This window comes from Pieris brassicae, chromosome 6 (genome assembly GCF_905147105.1).
Source record: "Pieris brassicae chromosome 6, ilPieBrab1.1, whole genome shotgun sequence".
Classification (NCBI taxonomy): Eukaryota; Metazoa; Arthropoda; class Insecta; order Lepidoptera; family Pieridae; genus Pieris; species Pieris brassicae.
In genome coordinates, this window is record NC_059670.1 from 1,216,849 (window position 1) to 1,236,216 (window position 19,368).

General features: G+C 32.3%; 1 protein-coding gene across 3 annotated transcripts in view; it reads left to right on the top strand.

Moving 5' to 3' along the window:
• LOC123710557 (terminal nucleotidyltransferase 5C-like) overlaps positions 1–19,368 on the top strand; it is a 163,506-nt gene that overhangs the window by 136,426 nt on the left and 7,712 nt on the right. Inside the window, exon 1 of one of the 3 annotated variants that reach the window (XM_045662532.1) lies at positions 6,425–6,641. The exons of the other annotated variants lie outside the window; for them this stretch is intronic. Coding sequence (XP_045518488.1) covers positions 6,570–6,641 — 72 coding nt within the window. The 5' untranslated portion in view covers positions 6,425–6,569. Of the gene's footprint in view, positions 1–6,424; positions 6,642–19,368 lie in introns of those variants that run through there. 3 annotated transcript variants of the gene reach the window in all.

Consider the following 19,368-nt stretch of genomic DNA (forward strand, 5'->3'; position numbering starts at 1 on the left):
ACAACAATTTATGTAACCGGAGGCTCACCTGATACCACCGCCCATGGACACTCACATTACCAGAAGGTTCGCAAGTGCGTTGCCGGCCTTTTAATAATTGGAACACTCTTTAAAAAATATTATTTTGTTTGTCTTTGGTTTGTTATATATAACTTATATTTTTGTGTTGTCATTTGTTAGTTGTCTCATATGAATATTGTATCAATTATTATTTGACGGCATTCATTGTCATTGGAATACAAGCAGCAACAGTTATTAACAAATTATTAATTATACACTTACATATTCACTTGACTAAAAGCCTATACCGCATATATGTAATCCTTGTTTTGTAAATTTTTAAAAAGCATATTAATTATACGACAAAACTTAAACAATTAAAGTCTATGTCCCCGTCGGATCTCAAGTCGCTTAACTGTCATGTCACACATCACATACAATAAACTGCCGAGTGAAGTTTCAGTTTGATACAAGTTCTAATTAAAACTTTATCGAAAACATTTTAAAAAGAATTATTTTTATCCTCCCGTATCTTTTGAATGAGAAGCGATTACAAGTACGATACACAGGAACCGTGGTGAAATCGGGTTGGGTACCAATACCCGGACAAAATCCAGGAGATACTAGAGAAGGAACAAGTTAAAAGTACTCATAACAGACAAGCATGCCTGATGAATGTCATGAAAGTGGATTAAACGTGAAAAAATCTCTAGCAAGTGGAGATCCGTGGTCTCTGTCTATCCTATAGAGATAGTTTTTTCCCTACGCTAGCAATATTATCATACAAACAATGAAATCGTTGTCCACATCCTTCCCATCAGTTCATGAGAGCTATGGAATGGAATTGTATCTTCGTAAAAATGATACTATATTCTAATCAGACATTAGCCGCCGTTCATTCATAACATATATATATATATATATATATATATATATATATTAATAATCGTATATATATATATATATATATATATACGATTATTAATATTAACAGCGTTAATGGAGCTGGGTGTATCCGCGTACTAGGGCTAGCCCTGCCAAGGCCGGCGCATATCCGTGACTGGCATTTTGCGACAACCTTGCGACTCTAATTGTGTCTACCGATTTAAAATTAATCCATACGTATATAAAAGTGACTGTTTTGTTCAATTATGTGTCCATTCTTTTCTGTCTATAAAGTATTTTGTATTGTTTTCGATGTACGTGTTTAAAGGCAAATTTGAAGTGATACCTCCCGCCGCCCATGGACACTTACATAACTCAGAAGGCACGCAAGTGCGATGCCGGTCTTTGGATTGGTACGCTCTTTTCTTGAGTTACGCTAAGTGGAATTTGTTAGCAAATACTTCAGTGGGCAGCTGGTTCCACATAGTGGTGGTGCGCGGCCTTTAGACGCTCAGTTGTGGAACGACGGACGTCGAGGTGTTACGGATGGTATTTTGTATTCTTCCTTGTCTTGTGAAGCTCATTCTCCAATTTCCATCATATGTTAAATATAATCCTTTCACGCTACTTACCCAATCAAGGAAAAATATCTACTTATACCAGTTAATTATAAGAATATTCCTAGTTTTTTATTCAGTAAATAAATCACCTTCATGGCTCAAACCAACCATGGATTAGATTTTGACATTTTCTTGTCTAAAAAACATTAACGTTTACGCTTTAAAATTAAGTTTCAGTAAAATTAAAAATAATATTCATTTTTCAATCAGTCACAAGTACAAGGTTAGCAGAAATGGGATTAGATAAGATGTTGTTACATAAACATTGTTTGTAGTGTTAAGATTATTTATGGTAAGATAACACACCTGTTCTATACTATCTTTTAACATATAACTAAAATAAGGCTTCCAAAAATCTGGTTGTTTTGGGTAGGCCTAAGCAGTATTTAACTGAGGGACACCATGCTCTACAAGGCTCAAGTACGACCACGACCTCATATGTAAAATTGCTCACATCTCTGGACCAGTGCTCCCTAATTCCAGCTAGTTCCTTTTGATACATTGCATCTCTATGCGTGTTCTACAAAGTGTAATATGGAGAGTGTGTAATACTCTGAAGAGTTGTTTGGTTACTCCTTCCTGTCTCGTTTCGACATACGAACCGTATTATTTCTAAATTTCATCAGCATCACCTTGATGGAAGTCTTTCATGGTCAACAACTCCCGGGACTTCCCTGGGAGATAAGATTTCCAATTGTTTAAAGAAAGAGTATACTCCTCCCTCAAAGCCCGGGAGCATACCCACTTCAATCTGTGTCAATGTCCTACAATACAAAAACACTAAGCTAAACTTGCTCTTTTAATGTTTTCTCAAAATAATGTTTTGAATATGAGAAATAAATGTGTTAAAACCGTCTGTGATTATAAAGCAGTGTACCTACAACATATTTCTTACGTTGTATAAATAACGGAATAGATAAAAACGGTAACGATTTAAAAAAAAATAGGAAGAAACAGTTAGTGACTGTTACAGCGGCAAAAAACGACAATCGCGTGATTGCGTATCAATATCCTATTATTATAGAATCATCTTATCAAGAACAAATAGATTATAAATATAAACACTACTCACCTTGAGTAACGGCCCACTTTTTAATCTGCGTAACTTTCGTTTTCATTACAAGAGCCAAGGCCCAGGCTTTTTCCGCTAGGTTGGTGCCATTGGTAAATTGTTCTTTGCCTTTGTTCAATGTCAAAATTATATATATTAACGAATCACTAGATTTGTAGTATTTTTTTATACGTATTTTAATTTTTCTACAACACTCTTCTAACAGTATATCCCTTTTTACTGATATGGAACTCGAGAATAAAATTATATTTATTTTTGCATTATTATAATATGCAATTATTTCTTAGCATATGTTTTTTATTATCAAGAATAGTGTTATCGTCACGCGTTTATAAAATTTATTTGCAATTCTATTATATTTAATAACATTTGTATTGCGTTGTTTCTAAAGCGAGCAAGATATACATACGAGAAAGGTAAACATATAATTATACAGTATGATTGATGCCAGCAATTCAACCCGACAGCTTTAAACGTGCTAAACATGAAAATTACTTTGCGCCTCATCTGATCTACGTAAATGGTCATAATGCCATATTTAAATTACTTTAATGACCAAATGGTTGGACATTTTTGTACACTTAAAACCGCTTATTATTCTTACAGTAATCCTTATATCAGTCTTCGGTGGCCTTTTGCCTATACGCCTTCGATTGCTGTAAAGGAAGTTATTCCTTACGATGTTTTTCCTATGTTCAGTAAGAGTTGAGTTCACATTAAAATTAAATCTTAGTAGTGAATAGGGGTTCAAACGCACGTCCACTGGAGGTAGAAGAACTACAATATTTAACAGTCTCCCGCATTTGAAGGAATATGAACATTGGCCTAAAAGTGCGCTGCCAGTGGCCACGGCGCACTGGCAGCGCACTAAAGAATCACCTTTTTAATCAAACTAAAATATTTATTAATTTTTCGGTTAAATTGGCATTATTATCGGATATATTTCTTGATATTGATATATAAAAATAAAAAATAAATCAATGGCGTTACAACCTTTTTAGGTCTGGGCCTAAGACTTCTGTATCTGTTTCATGATTTTGTTTCATGATGATGTAAATCGAATAGGCAAGTAAGTCAGCCTTCTGTGCCTGACACACACCATCGACCTTTTTGGGTCTAAGGCAAGCCGGTTTCCTCGCGAATTTTTCCTTCACCGTTTGAGCTAATGTTAAATGCGCACATAGACAGAAAATCTATTGGTGCACAACCGGGGATCGAACCTACGAGCTCAGAGATGAGGGTCGTTCGCTGTAACCATTAGGCCAACACTGCTCTATGATATTTATAAATAACATGTATTTTTACATTGAGTAAATGTTGAGTGCTGCCAACTATTTCAGAAATTCTATCAGTCAATATTTCAAGTTTAGTAAAAGTCTATATTTATATACTAACCGTTCCGATTTGTTACTGATGTTATAAGTTTTTAAACATGTATTTTCACCATTACGTAGTCTATATTACCTCGTCCAACTTTTTAGACTAAATAACTCTTTTTTCTCCTTTATTTAATTGGACCCTGTGATGAGGAGTTGTATACAACATGTAAACAGTGAAGCTACAATAAAAAATCAGTTTCACATCAGTTAGTACGAATGTTTGGGATACGATGTGGACTGTTAATATATGTACAGATTTAAAGAAAGATAGAGAAGGAGCTAAGCGATTAGAGAGAAGAAGTCATGCCTCACTGCAGAAATTTTATAGGATTTATCAAGGAAGGAAGATTTATGAGATGGTTAATATTCTCAAATCTATCGGTCTGATTGCAAAACCTCTAAGAACACTCAGACCCACGGATGTAGGAGTAATGATTGGGCCTATACGAAAATATACGTTAAATTGTAAATGTCCTTCTTCGAGTTGAAGTCTGTTAAAAAATATTACGTAAGTGCGATTTAAAAAACAAACACTCTTGAACCGTACCTATTTTAATATGTACCATTTAAATATCCAAAAAAGAAAGGTGCAATCGATATCAAAGGTCTGATCTGATCTGATAAATGTCAATAAATTTATCGGAAAATACCAGACAACATTTTATTTTATTATAACAGTAAACGGACTAAAGTAAATAAAAAAATATCGCGTTCCAATAAACAATGTAAAGATCAACTTAAAAACTTGTTCTATCGTTATCTCTTTATTTAAACAATAAGCGAAAAGGATGGCTATATTGTTATCGAGGCTCTTGTCAGCATTTGTATTATATCATTTGGACCAATACTAAGCACTACTGTCACATGTTTTAGTGCAGAATCAGGCAGAATACTGATCACAACTCTGCATAACAGTCATATAAATGAGCCTGCCCCATGTCCAGGGGGTGATGGCGCAAATAATAACAACACTTAACAATATCACAATAGAAAAAAGACAGAGGTGGAAAGAATGGGTGGTCTTACTGCTAAAAGCAGCTTCTTCTTGACAGCCAGTCGAATACAATACAGAACTTAAACGTACCCAATAAATTAGATGGTAATTTAAATAAACCGTTCTTTTGGATTGATTTGCTCCAGTTCAAATATTTATGGTTGCTCCACCAAAACAATTTGTATGACTCAAAACTTGTCGATTAAAAAAAGTGGCGGAGAGTTTCTTGCCAGTTCTTGCCCGCTCTACGCACTTGACTTGCGAACTAGTTGTAAATGTGAATTTAAAATCAATTTAACAAACTTAATAAAATCTACAGAAACATATTTTATACAAGGAGAATGATCGAAAGACATACTTAAAAAGTGATTTTCTAAATTTAAGCAGTTCTATAATAGGAAAACATGCAGATTTTTATAATTTATAAAAAAAATATTCACCAAATTTACATACAAATGACATCAACGTGAATAAATATACTTATCATAATCTATTTAATCGATTTAACTATCAAATAAAAGTTTTTAGGTATTTTTAGATTAAGCTTCGAATGTTTTAATTGGCATATATTTATTTATTATACTCAGTACCCGTTTATACATTTGGTTTACATATTTGTGTTATATACTTATTTACTAACAATATATACTTAATCACATAGTTATGATTATATTTGTTAAATATGATTGAGGCCAGGTTTACTCGTTTTTAAAGTAAAAAATGTAAACTATTTTTATTTGATATCAATAATTTGACAATTTATTTTAATTTAAATAAAACCGGTAACACATTTATACTTACATCTACACACGACGTTTTAAAAAAAATGAACATCAGTAAAACTTTAGTACATTTTATCGATCGAGTTGCTGACATTAATATTATCAAACCTGATATATTCATAGCTTTGTATCTGTCAAGGTGAAATCAATCCTGTTTTATTCAAAAAGTCGTTTTTACAAATATATCGTTTGTTCAAGTGATAATAACAGGCTATTGATTCTTTTAATATTTATATACACACTCAGCACATCGCACGTTGAATACGTTGCAATGGATTACTGCTAAATTACTATCAAGTGAGAGTATGACGTCAAAAATGTTCCTGTTACGTAGAGCGTACTACGTCATCGCTACGGAATAATATTTTTCGTAGCGTCACTGCGTCACTCGTAGTCAAAACCTCGTAGCCCTTTAAAATAGTAGTTGGATAATTAATAAATCCATGATTTATAAAGAAATACCTTCAAAATCGATACAAATTAACAAAGCATCGCATAGAATTATGTGAGACCAATGCGTACTCCAATGTGTGAATACGTAAAATTAAACTAAACACGTCTAAATGAGACGAAAATAGCAAATATTTGTGAATGTAAAAGAGAGGGAAGGTGTAGCAACAAGTTGGCGCGTTATCGCGGCCGTGACGTCGCGACCCTTTCACTCGAGTCGCGTCGAAACCGGCGCTCGCAGTCAATCAGTCCGCGCGGCTCGGTCACTGCGTGAGAACGTCTCGCGTAACGTGTCCCCAAATAGAACCACGGGTTATTCGCTTATAAACATTTCGGGATAACACCTAAACGGCACTCCGTTGTGTTAAAATCTCGTATTGTGCAACCATGGGCGTAATCAAAGTGACTCCTGACACCGCGGCGTTGATCTCCGCCTGCGACTTGCTCGACGACATGAAGGTGAGTCCCGAATCATGTGACAAATCGCCTCCCAATGCCGGCAATTACGTGGGACGTCCGCCTCGTCACGGGATTGCGAGTGATTCTGAAATGCGCATCTACGTTGTTACAACTCGAGCGAGACGCCGAGAAAATATTTTTTTGACATAATATCTCAAGTCCAACGAATAAAATTTGTTCAAGTCGCTTGTTTAAAACAAGCAGTTGCTATGTTGTATATAAGAAAACTATAGATATTATTATCGCGTTGTTTACTCGCTACCAACGTTCAAGGTATTTATTAAAGTCATAAAAATATTTGTAACAATTCGTGATAATTTTAATAAATTTTGCGATGCGCACGTACTTTGTAACGTATAATAAACATTTCCTTTTAATTAATAATGCAATATGTCGGCTATTCGACGCGATTTGTCACGCTTCTTGGGTTTTCGTTTTAAATGAAAGTTTGTTCTGGTTGATTACGACATAGGCATAAAATAGCAGATAGGCGCCGCCGAGTAGGAATCATTGTCGGGCCGATTTCACGTCCATGGTGAAATGAAAAGTGGACGGAAGCGGTGTCCTAATCAGTGGTTTGACACGATTACTGGAGTCGAAGGTGGTACGTGAGGGCACGCGCAACCTTTGTCGGAATGCAGCCTAGTTGCTAATCGTATTGCGTTCTAAGATAGTGTTTTTTTCATGGACAGGAAAATGCTACTGACTTTAAACGAAATTCTGCTCGTGATTCACACATTGCGAAAGACGTGTGCACATAAAATACTACCAAATTACACTTAAATTAAAATTAAATTGAACTTGGCGGAAGTGGTTTTTACAAATGACCACAAACTGAGTACAATTTTTATTTTAACATAAATTAAGTTTATTCCTTGACACATAACACAACGTCGTTTTTAAATGATAGTGGTTTCCTTTCAAATACAAGATAAATATTTATTATATTTTAAGTATTTCTACTTTCCTAACAATCAAATTAATGTAGTATTTGACCTTCAACTGAATAAACTGCAACACTTTCATATAGATATATCTTTGTATTATCTTATCAAGTGAAATTAGGCACTTGTGTCAAGATAATGTATTATCTTGTATATATCTATTTAACTTCGATAAGTGTAATTATAATCGGTAAAAATGGAATACTCTGGAATTTTAAATATATTTATGAATGCTAAGAAAACAAGTATGTCACCCATACAAAACTACGACGCAAAATAAATTTATAAATACATTCATAAAATTGAAATTGGCAGATATTATTGTTGTTTGGAATCCCTAAATTGAAAAAAGGAGCTTGCAGTACATTTCTTTAAATATATGTTTAATTGATTTGATAGGCGATATACCTTTCTTTTACAAGGATTGCAACCCTAGTTCTCAACTACTGCGTGAACAGATGTATAGGCTGTATATTTAAATCCAATTCAATTACGCAATAAAATAAACCAAATTGATTATGTCATGCAGAGGTATGCGTTGGTATGAAGTGGATGGAATTGGATTTAAAAATATATTTTGATAAAAATTTAACATTAAGACTGTGAGTTTTTCTACTATCAGTCTTTGTTTTCCAATACAAACGTACCTAATAGTTATACATAGGAAGTGATTGTCGCAAATCTAGTATTGACTTTTACGTCACTACACTGATTAGGTACTACGTTTGAATATAGTCTGGCTTACGTAAACAAACGTTACAATTAATTAATCTAGTTACTATCTTTATTCTGGCTACGTATGTACTGCCATGCTTTATTTACGTCTAGCTGGGAACTGGCTCTGAGAGGATATTTGAGTTTTATAATTTAGGCATTACTTCCCGTATAATTTTCTGTCCTCTTTTTGTACGTACCTCCCATTTGACATTCTTAATACAAATGAAATATGGTAATGAAGAGTAGGTGTACTTATTCCTCTCTTAAGTAAAACTTCATTAACGGATTTGAACTCCAGAAAAATATAACTTCGCCGCAATAGTGGATGTTGATATAGACACTTCAATAGATTCTACTTTGACAGTGATTTCTGAAAAGTATTTTAATGTTACTATTGCTATTAATTCACGTAATATATGTAAAAAATATATAGAATATACTGCGTAATATATTTATTTTTTATAGAAGATGCAGAGAGTCTTCTATAAAAAATAAATAACATAAAACTAGCCTTTATTACACTATAATTACGCTAAGCCCATGACATTTATGTTTTCACTAGTACTCGACCTCCAAAGGAGTGAACAGTTGTTTCATTTGTTTTGTTGCATAGTTATTTTGAATTCTCGTTTTTTTACAATGCATACGTTTTCCAGTAATCCGTATCAGTCTTGCGGTCGTTGTTACGTCCTTACTGCCATTTTCTTTACTGTAACCTTATATATATTTTAGTCAGAAAAGGGGAGTAATAATTAATCAACGCGAATCGTATCGACGCACGATTATCATGGCTGGTGTGGATCTATCTGCAATGTTTAAAGAATTTGTTTAATTGACAATGAGAAGATTTTCTAAAGTAAAAATTACTTTTTATCACATAACTGTATATAAATAATAGAAACTAAAATTGGGCGTTAAATTAAATTCAAATTTATCAAATTACATTTCGGTTAAAACTCGTAGCGATAAGATATTCTTTAAAATTGTGCGATTCATTTTAAATATAAAAAACGTTTTATGAGATATAAAACATGTTGTTAGCATTTTAATTAAGATAATAAATAAATCTTAATTTCAAATGAAAGAAGCTAATTATTTCAGAAACAATTAAGATTAAATAATCTTTAAATTGTCTTATTAATCTGGGTAGTACCGGTGACCAGAGCTGGTGCTTTCTTCGCTCAACGTATAAGTATCGCAATACAGCGAGGAATTTTTATTATTACTATGTAGGTTAAGAAAATTTATAACTTAAATTATACGCACGTATCTTAACTATAGATATAGGATTGCAAATATAACGTATATTTAAATAAAACCCCAAAATGTAAAACAAATTCCAAAGACAACACGCGAAGTCACGCTAGAGCAACGCGAGAGCACAGCGTTTCGACAATTCTCTATTAATTTATTCGCAAATTAATAACGTTTCAATAGAGAGATTATAATTAATAATTTGTATTGGATATAGAGAAAACATGACACGAAATGTTATTCGTACTACGTATGACGTGCAGAAGCGGTCATGTACCTGCGAAATTTTGAATAAATATAATATAACAAAGCATTTTTCTGTAGTATTGTGTAATTGTATGGATTGCGTCATTCAACCAAAAACTAAATTTTAAGATTCATAACATGGCTAAAGAATTACTGTATCTAGTTCGTAATTATTAATTCTTAAGAGACCGCCTCCTGTGACTGACACATGCCGTTGATTTTGGGGATTAAATCAATACGGTTTCCTCAGGTTGTTTTCCGTCATTGAGTGTTAAATGCGCACATAGACAGAAATTCCACTTGTGCACAGCGATCGAAACCACGACCTCAGTCATGAGACGCACTCACAACAGCTTAGCACTTTTGGATATGGCTGTTAGTTCTTGATGTACGTTTCGATCTCTGAAGCATGGTAGATCTCTTAGCACTTAAGTAACTTAAATCTGTATTTTTTAATTATTCACAATCTATAAAATGTTACAAAACATTCTAGAAACATTCCTTTGTTTTCCAATATTAACGTTTACGACGTTAATTTTTTTAAAGGTAATTAACTTTTTAATTGATTTTATTTATCTGCTATTTAGAAAACTTAATATAAATTTGTATTACTTAGGTATTTTTACATTATCATTCTTCAAATTATTATATTTACGTTTAGTCATAGGAGATCAGAAGCTATTCGTTGCATTCCTTGATTCCACATTGTGTGTCTGACTTCTTGGCCATTTTTTTATAGTAGGTTATGATGTTTCTATGCCTGACAGACGCGAAATATAAGAGATACTTTTATAATTTTTCTTCATGGTAAGAAATTACTAGGAACTTGTTAACGATGTAAGTGACATATAAAAAAAAATTAAATTCTAATTACAAATGATTTAAAAGAAACTTCGAAAAGCCCTTAACAATCAAATTGCTCCCCTGTGGGGCCCCACGTGGAGAAAGAATGATCTAAACTGATAACAAAAAAATATTTTTATACACTATGTTTAATGAAAATTGTATACATAACCATTAGTATCAATACTAACATTACGAATATATATTAAATAAAAATAAGTAGGTTAACTACATAGCAAACACTAACATTACATACATTCCTTTTATAACAATGAAGATAATTCGAACGACCTTTGATAACCGCAAGTCAGCTGTGAGAATTTTAGAATAATTCAGTCGTGAGCATTGTATCCTTGCTACTCTCTAATGTACAGGATGGCACCGAATATCTAGGTCGATTTGATCAAGGTTATTGAAACCTAACTTTTAAGTACGCTCGTGACCCTATCCAGTTACACAGCAATATATATATAAATATTCTACAGCACACTGATATATATAGGTGAACAGGAAAAATAAAATACAATCTTTAAACTGACAAACCGTTATTGACAAATAAAGCGTATACGAAGAGAAAATAAAATCAAATAAACAAGACGTTTAAATTAAAAAAAACTAAACGAAAATCGATTTCAAAGTGTAAAGGGGAGGAACTATGGATATGCTGAATCAACATATACTTTGCTATGTTTCTGTAATAGAAAATATATTAATATTATAAGCATTAAGTAATATAAACCATTTCTTTATATAAATCAGATTTTTCTTGACATTTTAGCGGATTCACGATAACAAAAGTGCTAATAAAAAATCTCCTTACTATTGGTTAGTTAATTTTGTATTAAACAATTTGTATACAACTGTTCACGTTGCTATGATAAATTAGTAAAATAAACGCCAATTGGACAATTATATTTTATATCACGCTATCACACAATCCTGATCGCCTAGTGATTATAAATATATACAGCTGTTACAATGCAATAAGACAGCTCACTCGGACATAGTAAAGAATTTATGTTGATTTTATTAGCCACTTATAAATGTAAATAATTCTATCTCCAATTGTCAATAAATTACAGTTCCATGCATTTTTATTATAATTTAAAAGCGCAGGTGTCTCATTAAAATCTATTAAAACGTGTTTAAGTCAATTATCTGCGCAATTATTGAATGATACTCTTGCACTATCTGCGTCCGGGAGGAAGTTCTCTTTGATTAGCAAATCAAATTTGATAAGGAATAATAATAATTTTCTTAAGTGCCTATTGTTTTAAGAAGTGAATTCATTTTATTGTAGAGTGACTCCAAATAAATAGTTTAAAAGTATTATTCTGATACGTATATGATGGATCGTACAATACTTTTTTATCATCACCTTTAGTTATGTGAAGATAAGTAGAAAGAGACCGACCTACAGTATCGAGGACGGATATTTTCACCGTAGTAACACAAAAATTCTCATAAAAAGCAAACATATGTGCACAGAATTGCCTACTAGAGAGAACTGGCGTTCTAGGGCCTAAGACAATTTTACTTTGCGACAGGCGTGATCCACTTAATGTATTTGTATGCGAATGACATTGATTCATGATTTGTCACGTGATCATTCCCATACAATAACGTTTGGCGTTAGTGGGTATCGTCAGTCGCGGTGTAATTTTGTCTCTAGCCCCTGGTTTAGTTATAATTGTGCCTCCTTTACTCTGTGTTACCAGCAGTAAGAAGCATCAATTATATCGTGTCTTCGCTTTTCAATATGTAGGAAAGAAAAATGAAACACGCTGTAGCAACTGTTGGCTGAATTCACTAGAATAAATTGTTGGGACGTCTCAAATTCAGTTTTAATATTAACGTGTTTAAATATTTAGATAACTTTGTTGTGTTCAAAGAGACAAGACGTTATTTTATGAAATAAAAAAGAAAAACCTTTCCGTTTAGGAAAGGGGCAAACGAATTAGTACTTCCTTACCAGGCAAGACAGTTTCTTTTGGCAATCGAAGCCTGTCGTTAATCGCAAAGCTACATAAAGCTTTTTAGATCAAGAACTTTTTAACGACCCTAAATATTTAAGTGATTATACATAATGAAATATTGTATTCCTACTAAAATCATTGTGTAGAATTTTTTATGAGACAATTAAGAACTGCTGCATTCCTTGCATTATGGAATTTCAAAACTTTATGGAAATAATTCGATTTGAACTAAATTACCCGGTTATCTCATTCTGACCAGTTGTGTTTAACTCTGTGCAAAAGAGATAGACTGTTTCCGTGTAATTGTGGATATTTCCGTGTAATTATTCTATTAATAAAAAATCTAAACACCTCTATCTGATTTGGTATATTCAATAAAATATCCAACAAAACCGGTCAAGGCAGTCTCGAAATTCTAATACATTATAATAAGTGTTTAAAAATAGGTAAAATTATCGTCACTATCATAATCAAACCGGTAATCTAATCAAAGGAATTGGAACGTTGTTAAATTCTAACAAGGTTGAGATTGTGTTGGAGTATGTTGTTTGTGTAATAACAAATCCGAATATTACAAGAGTTTAGAAAACTTAATTTAAAGAGTTGTTTTAAAGACCGTATCGACCTGTTAATCAAATTAGCAAAATTATTTTCGTACAGTATATTTGTATATCTATTATATTTATTTCAGGAAAAGAATATAACCGGGGTACGAAAACATGACGGTTGAGCACGGGCTTAATTATTAGGCTACATTGATTGTTATCTACATATATTTTATTATATCGTATGATTGAAAGTGCAAAATAAATATTAAAAAGAAAGTATTTTATCATTGATATCGCGTTTATTGATATCATCAGTGTATCAGTGATATCAGATTTAATAAGCTTAATCAGGATTTTGGGTAAAATAAATATTACCGATTAAAAGCATTGTATTATATTCGGACGTAACTCAATGTCACAATTGTAACAAATGTCTAACGTTAAAGAATAAATTATATTATTTCCTTTATGTTAACATTTGTAGAGAATTTTATTTGTTTTTGCATAAAATTGGAAATCACTAATTCCACTACGGGATGATGTTACATCTTTTTCCTACTGTTCTCAAAAATCTCTATTTACTCGTATATACGTATTAATTCATTTGAACTAAACTATTACAGTATTTCCCTCCTTTTGCCAAAGCGTAACACTAAAGGGCAACGTTTCTTGTAAAAATTGTCAATAGGAACTATTCATAGTGTTTTTATTACATACAATATGTTGTTTGAACTAAAATGGAATAAAAATTATTGTGATCGAACGGCTTATCAAATCTAATCCTAATTTTGCATTGCTTAAGATCGTTGAACCTCAAAAGATTGTATATAAATGTCTGTAATTATCTAAAATAAAGTCTGTATATATCCATAGTTCATAAATTAACAATTAAGTTATTAATTAATTGCCGTCAACTAAACATTTATGAGTTCTTTAGACGTCATAAGCTGTTACATAAAAGGTATATGCAAATATCAATAGTATTAGTTCTGTTGACGTAAAGAATACGTTGTACGAAAGATCGTTGGTTAAATAAAAGAAAGCGAGTGTCTTGCAATTGAAGTTTAGGGTTTAACTAATGACATCAACATAATCGAGATACTATTTCCCAACCCTTACATTTAAATATTACCATACTCACTATTAATGTTACTAAATATATGTCCTTAAATACAATGTATAAAATGATAGATTTTCTTTATTTTACAAAATAATCACAATATGTTACATTAGAAAACCGCTGTGGTTTGTATTAATGTAATCATAGCAGTATTGTTTAGGAGCGCGACATTTGCAGAAAAGTAGTTTTTTAATTTAATAATTTTGCGTTACAACTATTTCCGTTATTAGCACGAGAAACCAACGTTTCAGAGCATCTTTATTAACACTATTAAATTTTGTTATTATGAGTATTTTTTTAACATTTTTAGAACACTTTGCTTTACTCATGTGGAAATGCATCAGACCAGTCCAGTTCCGTTTCGTATTTCAGAGCACGTATTCCGAGGCCATACTAATAAGGCCTCACGAAATCGAAAGTATGTCTAGATGTTGCCTACATACACGTACTTGTTAAATACTGGAAAGACTATACAACTATAATACAAGCTGCTGCTCGCTATTTTGCTGTTTATAGTTTATTTGTTAAAGATCGCCGTTATAATACAGTATATGTTAGATTTTTATAGAACAGGGGGCAAATGGGCAGGAGGCTCATCTGATGTTAAGAGATACCGCCGCCCATGGACACTCTCAATGCCAGAGGGCTCGCGAGTGCATAGCCGGTCTTTTAAGAATTTCGGAAATACTTCAGTGGGCAGCTGGTTCCACATAGTGGTGGTGCGCGGCAAAAACTGCCTTAGAAAACGCTCAGTTGTGGAACGACGGAAAAAACACCATTGGAGTAGACAAAATAATAAGTTACAACTAAAATTTTAAATCTTTTTTAAATAATGTATTAGGTATCGGATAACCGCTGTTAACAAAACTGTTTTTTAAATTGATCAACCCACTATCGAATATAGCTCTGAATAGTCTAGGTAATTTAATAGTGAACAAATCTTTGAAAATCAGTAATTTATTTACTTTCTTTTAATTATATAAAACTTTAATTACACTAGAGTGATTTGAAATAACAATCCATGGCTACTTCAGACTCTGCTAACGATTAGTTAAAGAAAAACTTGATAACGTCCAGTCGAAACCAAATATTCTCATATATCTACTACAGTTTACACTTAACGAAATCAAAATGGTGGTTATACAATCTTAAAAGGCTTTTAGACCTTACCTTTTTCTTACAAAACCAATAAATCTAATTATAATATACGTATTTAGAACTGTTTTGCCGTAAATGTTAAGGTGTTACAACTTAAAATTAGAACGCGACTTTGGCCTAGTGGTTTATTATCATAATTGCGCATAGATTTTATCATGACACAGCACATTACGAAAGAACAAAAAAATTGCCAAACAAACAAGCGCTTATAATTATTTGACTTTATTAAGTAGTAGTTTTAGTTTCTTTTTATTTAAAATATTAAGTTCTACGTTGTATTTTTAATTTTAGTTTCCTGTTTATTTATTTATTTCTTTAACTATCAATGTACTTAGTTTAACTTGATTATCTGTTTGGCTTTGTATATTGTCTAATATATATCTTTAATTTAAGAGGCTTAATTTCTCAAATGGCATGCGATCATGACTGGGTAAAACTTAACGAATCAAACTTCTGGACAAACAAAATAAACGTGCCTCAATACACGGTGAGCAATTTCAACTAACCAAAACATCAAAATTTAAACCAGTATTTAGAAGTGGCGCAATAGTTGTAATATATTTCATAGCAAAGTCACGTACGAATGCTAATATAGTTATTGAAAACGAAAGCATCTTTTAAGGTGCGCTATTGCAAATAGAGGCATCGACCTTCTCTTGCGGATGTCCGTTCTGTTACGTCATTATGGCTTCTCTAAAAATATTAAAATAGTATTGGAATTTGAATTGACCAGTGAATCAAACAAAAAATAAGCATGACTTGTGCTGTCTCACTCTTAGGGTTGTTGACGATTGGGTTGAAACATAGCGAGTTTTATATGTTGATAAAAAAGCATAAAGTTTCTGAAATACTTGGATTTCAATCTGGACTGTAAATTTTAACCTTAAGACGTTAGGCCTTCCCTGTACTTTGTAATTAATATAATCTAATTATTTTTTTAATCATTACCTTGCGCGTTTAAACTCGGAGAAGGTTTTGTAACTCCGAGCTAAAATCACGTACTACGAGCCTTTAATAAATTCTCAGAATTACAAGCAAAATCTAAAGAAACTAAACAATTGTTTCTATAATTATACAAAGATTACTGTTTATTTTCTTGGAACGGAAGACCCAATTGCTACATTTTCCTTAACAGTAATTGGTTGAGAAAAATGTTTTGCATATTTAAAAATTGTTCTACTACATTTCTTAGACATGTATATTTTGTTTAAATGAAAATGTAATAATAATTGAGCATTTTCAGACAAGCATATAATGTTATATATATGCTTGCAAATGCCGTACTCTGAGCATAAATAATACGTAAATAAAGTAAAAAATTAACTACATATTTTTGTATTGAAATGTTATGAACGTTGGTCAGTTAAACGAACTCTGTTAGCTTGAAAAAAACATTACACGTTCCACAAATCGTCAACAATAATATATTCAATCGTAACAACCAATTTTACAATATGTTTGTGTCAATTTAACAAAAGATAAACGACAAATAAATTGTATGAAAAGAAATACGCAACGGTTTACAAAGCTGACGTAAACAGAATCGTGACAAACACCTGTACAAAGTTGTTTTGTACACGATGACGTGATTGTAATATTTATATTAAATAAATCATTAAATTTGAAAACATCTTTACTGGATAATAAAACGTGAGAGGACTGGGAACGATTGGATTTCTCGAATTAGAATGAGCTATTTTTTTGATGCCTATTTTAAGGGCGATCCCTATAAGAAGGCTAAAACTGAAATGGGATTGGGGATTCTTCTTCATTCGCACTCTTCGTTTCTGAAAGTCGTGTTAGTGGCGCCCGTAGAGGTTTAGTGCCGTCCACTCGGCCAGTGGCGATGAGTTTTTCTAAACTTTTTGGATATCTGTGTGACATGTTCAAAAAATGTGGATGTAGTAACTAAGTGTCGAAAGACATATAAAAAAGCAGGTTAAATTAGGCAACGGGCGGCCTTATTGCTAACAGGCGACCCTTGTATGCAACAATAAAAAGACAAAATCTACAGAAGGCCAAAAGAACGAAGAACAAAATAAGAGCTAAGTATAACAAAATTTTTTTTTACGAAAAGCTTCTAAAAATTCTATCAAAATATTGCAAACAATTCGTATGCGTCACTTGTAACGTAACGATTTTTTTTTAAAATTATTAAAATAAAATGCTACTCGTAATAATACTCGTTTAAACTAAATTAACATTAAACAAAAATGCTTCTAACAATTCAAACCAGAAATTGATTTGAGTTAAAAAAAACTGATTAAGAATTCTCGAAAACATTTAAAATTTTCCGCTAATGGAATCATTATGCTGCGTAATATTTTCCAAAGAGATTAAATGTTTAGACATTTTCGAGTTGGTTCGTTGGCTCTAATTCAATTTAATTAAATTATTTTGACCTTCTGTACAACCTTATGATTATTATACGTTACAAATTTGAGTGACATTGTAAAACACAGTTTAAATTTCAGTGGTACAATTATTTCACTAAAAACTGTCATAATAAAAAGATGATTACAAATTGATGGTAACATAAGATTTGTACACTTAATTTTAATATCGATTATACTAAATATAATAATTATTCCACATAAAGTTTTTTTCAAGAGTAGCGGAAAGTTTCATGCCAGTTCTTTTTACCCGCTCTACGCCCTTGACTTGCGAACTGGTAGTAAATGTAAATATACAATTAATTTAACTTCTTTTCTGACTGTTTACCTATATGAATAAAGTTATTTTAAGTGTGACTTTGAAATTGTAAGGTTACGTTTGGAAGCTAATTAATGCAGATTTTTTTCTTAGTATCGTTGAGTAATATATTTAGTAAAACCTAAAGTAACATCTCTTGTTTTCAGGTTTTAAGTCCGGCCATTTCCTAAATAGCCCCGAGAGCATAGCCGATATATCATTCATTCCATAGCAATTAGCATTATTTATTTGTTATATGTGAATAATTCATATATCACCTATTTTATTTAAATTCCAGCCCGTTGACCAGGGTAACGTTCACCTTGCAAACAAAAAACAGCTTGTTTAAAACCCGTGTAGGATAATGTTTCTTGCTTGCTTGAGACCTAAGACTCGTTATTGTACAATTCTTAAAAGTCTAGCAGCGCACTTACAAGCCCTCTGGTATTGAGTGTCCATGGGCGGTGGTCTATAAAAAACCTTATATTATTATACGTTTCCATTACTATTATTGTAACTAAACTGTGTCTGGACAGCTGGTGTCTATTTAAATCCACGCTTGACGTGATCCCGTTTTGTTATTTAAATTACAGAGGTCACACTCACTATGACCTTTTATTTTAAAGTTTACAAAAACTAAATTTGATGAACAGTTTTATGTTTTATTCATTTAAGTTTAGTGGTTAAAGTTCGTTGGAATTCCGAAGTATGACTTTGACATTCTAGTTAGACAGCAGTCGTAAATAAACGTAATAACATACATATTGTTTAAAACGGAAACCCCAGATTGTTATCGACAGAAAACTTCAGTGATACAATTATTTACAAATTCGCTCGATTATCATTCGTTGTAACTATTTTATGGGAATAAATTTGAATTTCATCGCATCACATAACAATATTTTGTAAAGAGGTCATCAAACTACATACATTGTTTGGCAATAACACCGTAACGCTCTGTTCGCACGGTACGCTTCACACGCGAAGTTCACGATCGCTGTACTCTAGTGCGGTGTCAATGACAGTTGGATAATGGGGTCTTTATATATAACGCATTGTTTTAACCATCCACGCGATATGCATTGACATCTGACAGTATGTGGCTAACAATGTTTATTGCTGTGTCATATCTAAGTCATGTACAATAAAGAATAACTTTATCCAGTCATTTCAACGCAACCGTCCGCAACGCAAAAGTCATTTCTTAGACGGGCACGGCTTGACGACTTC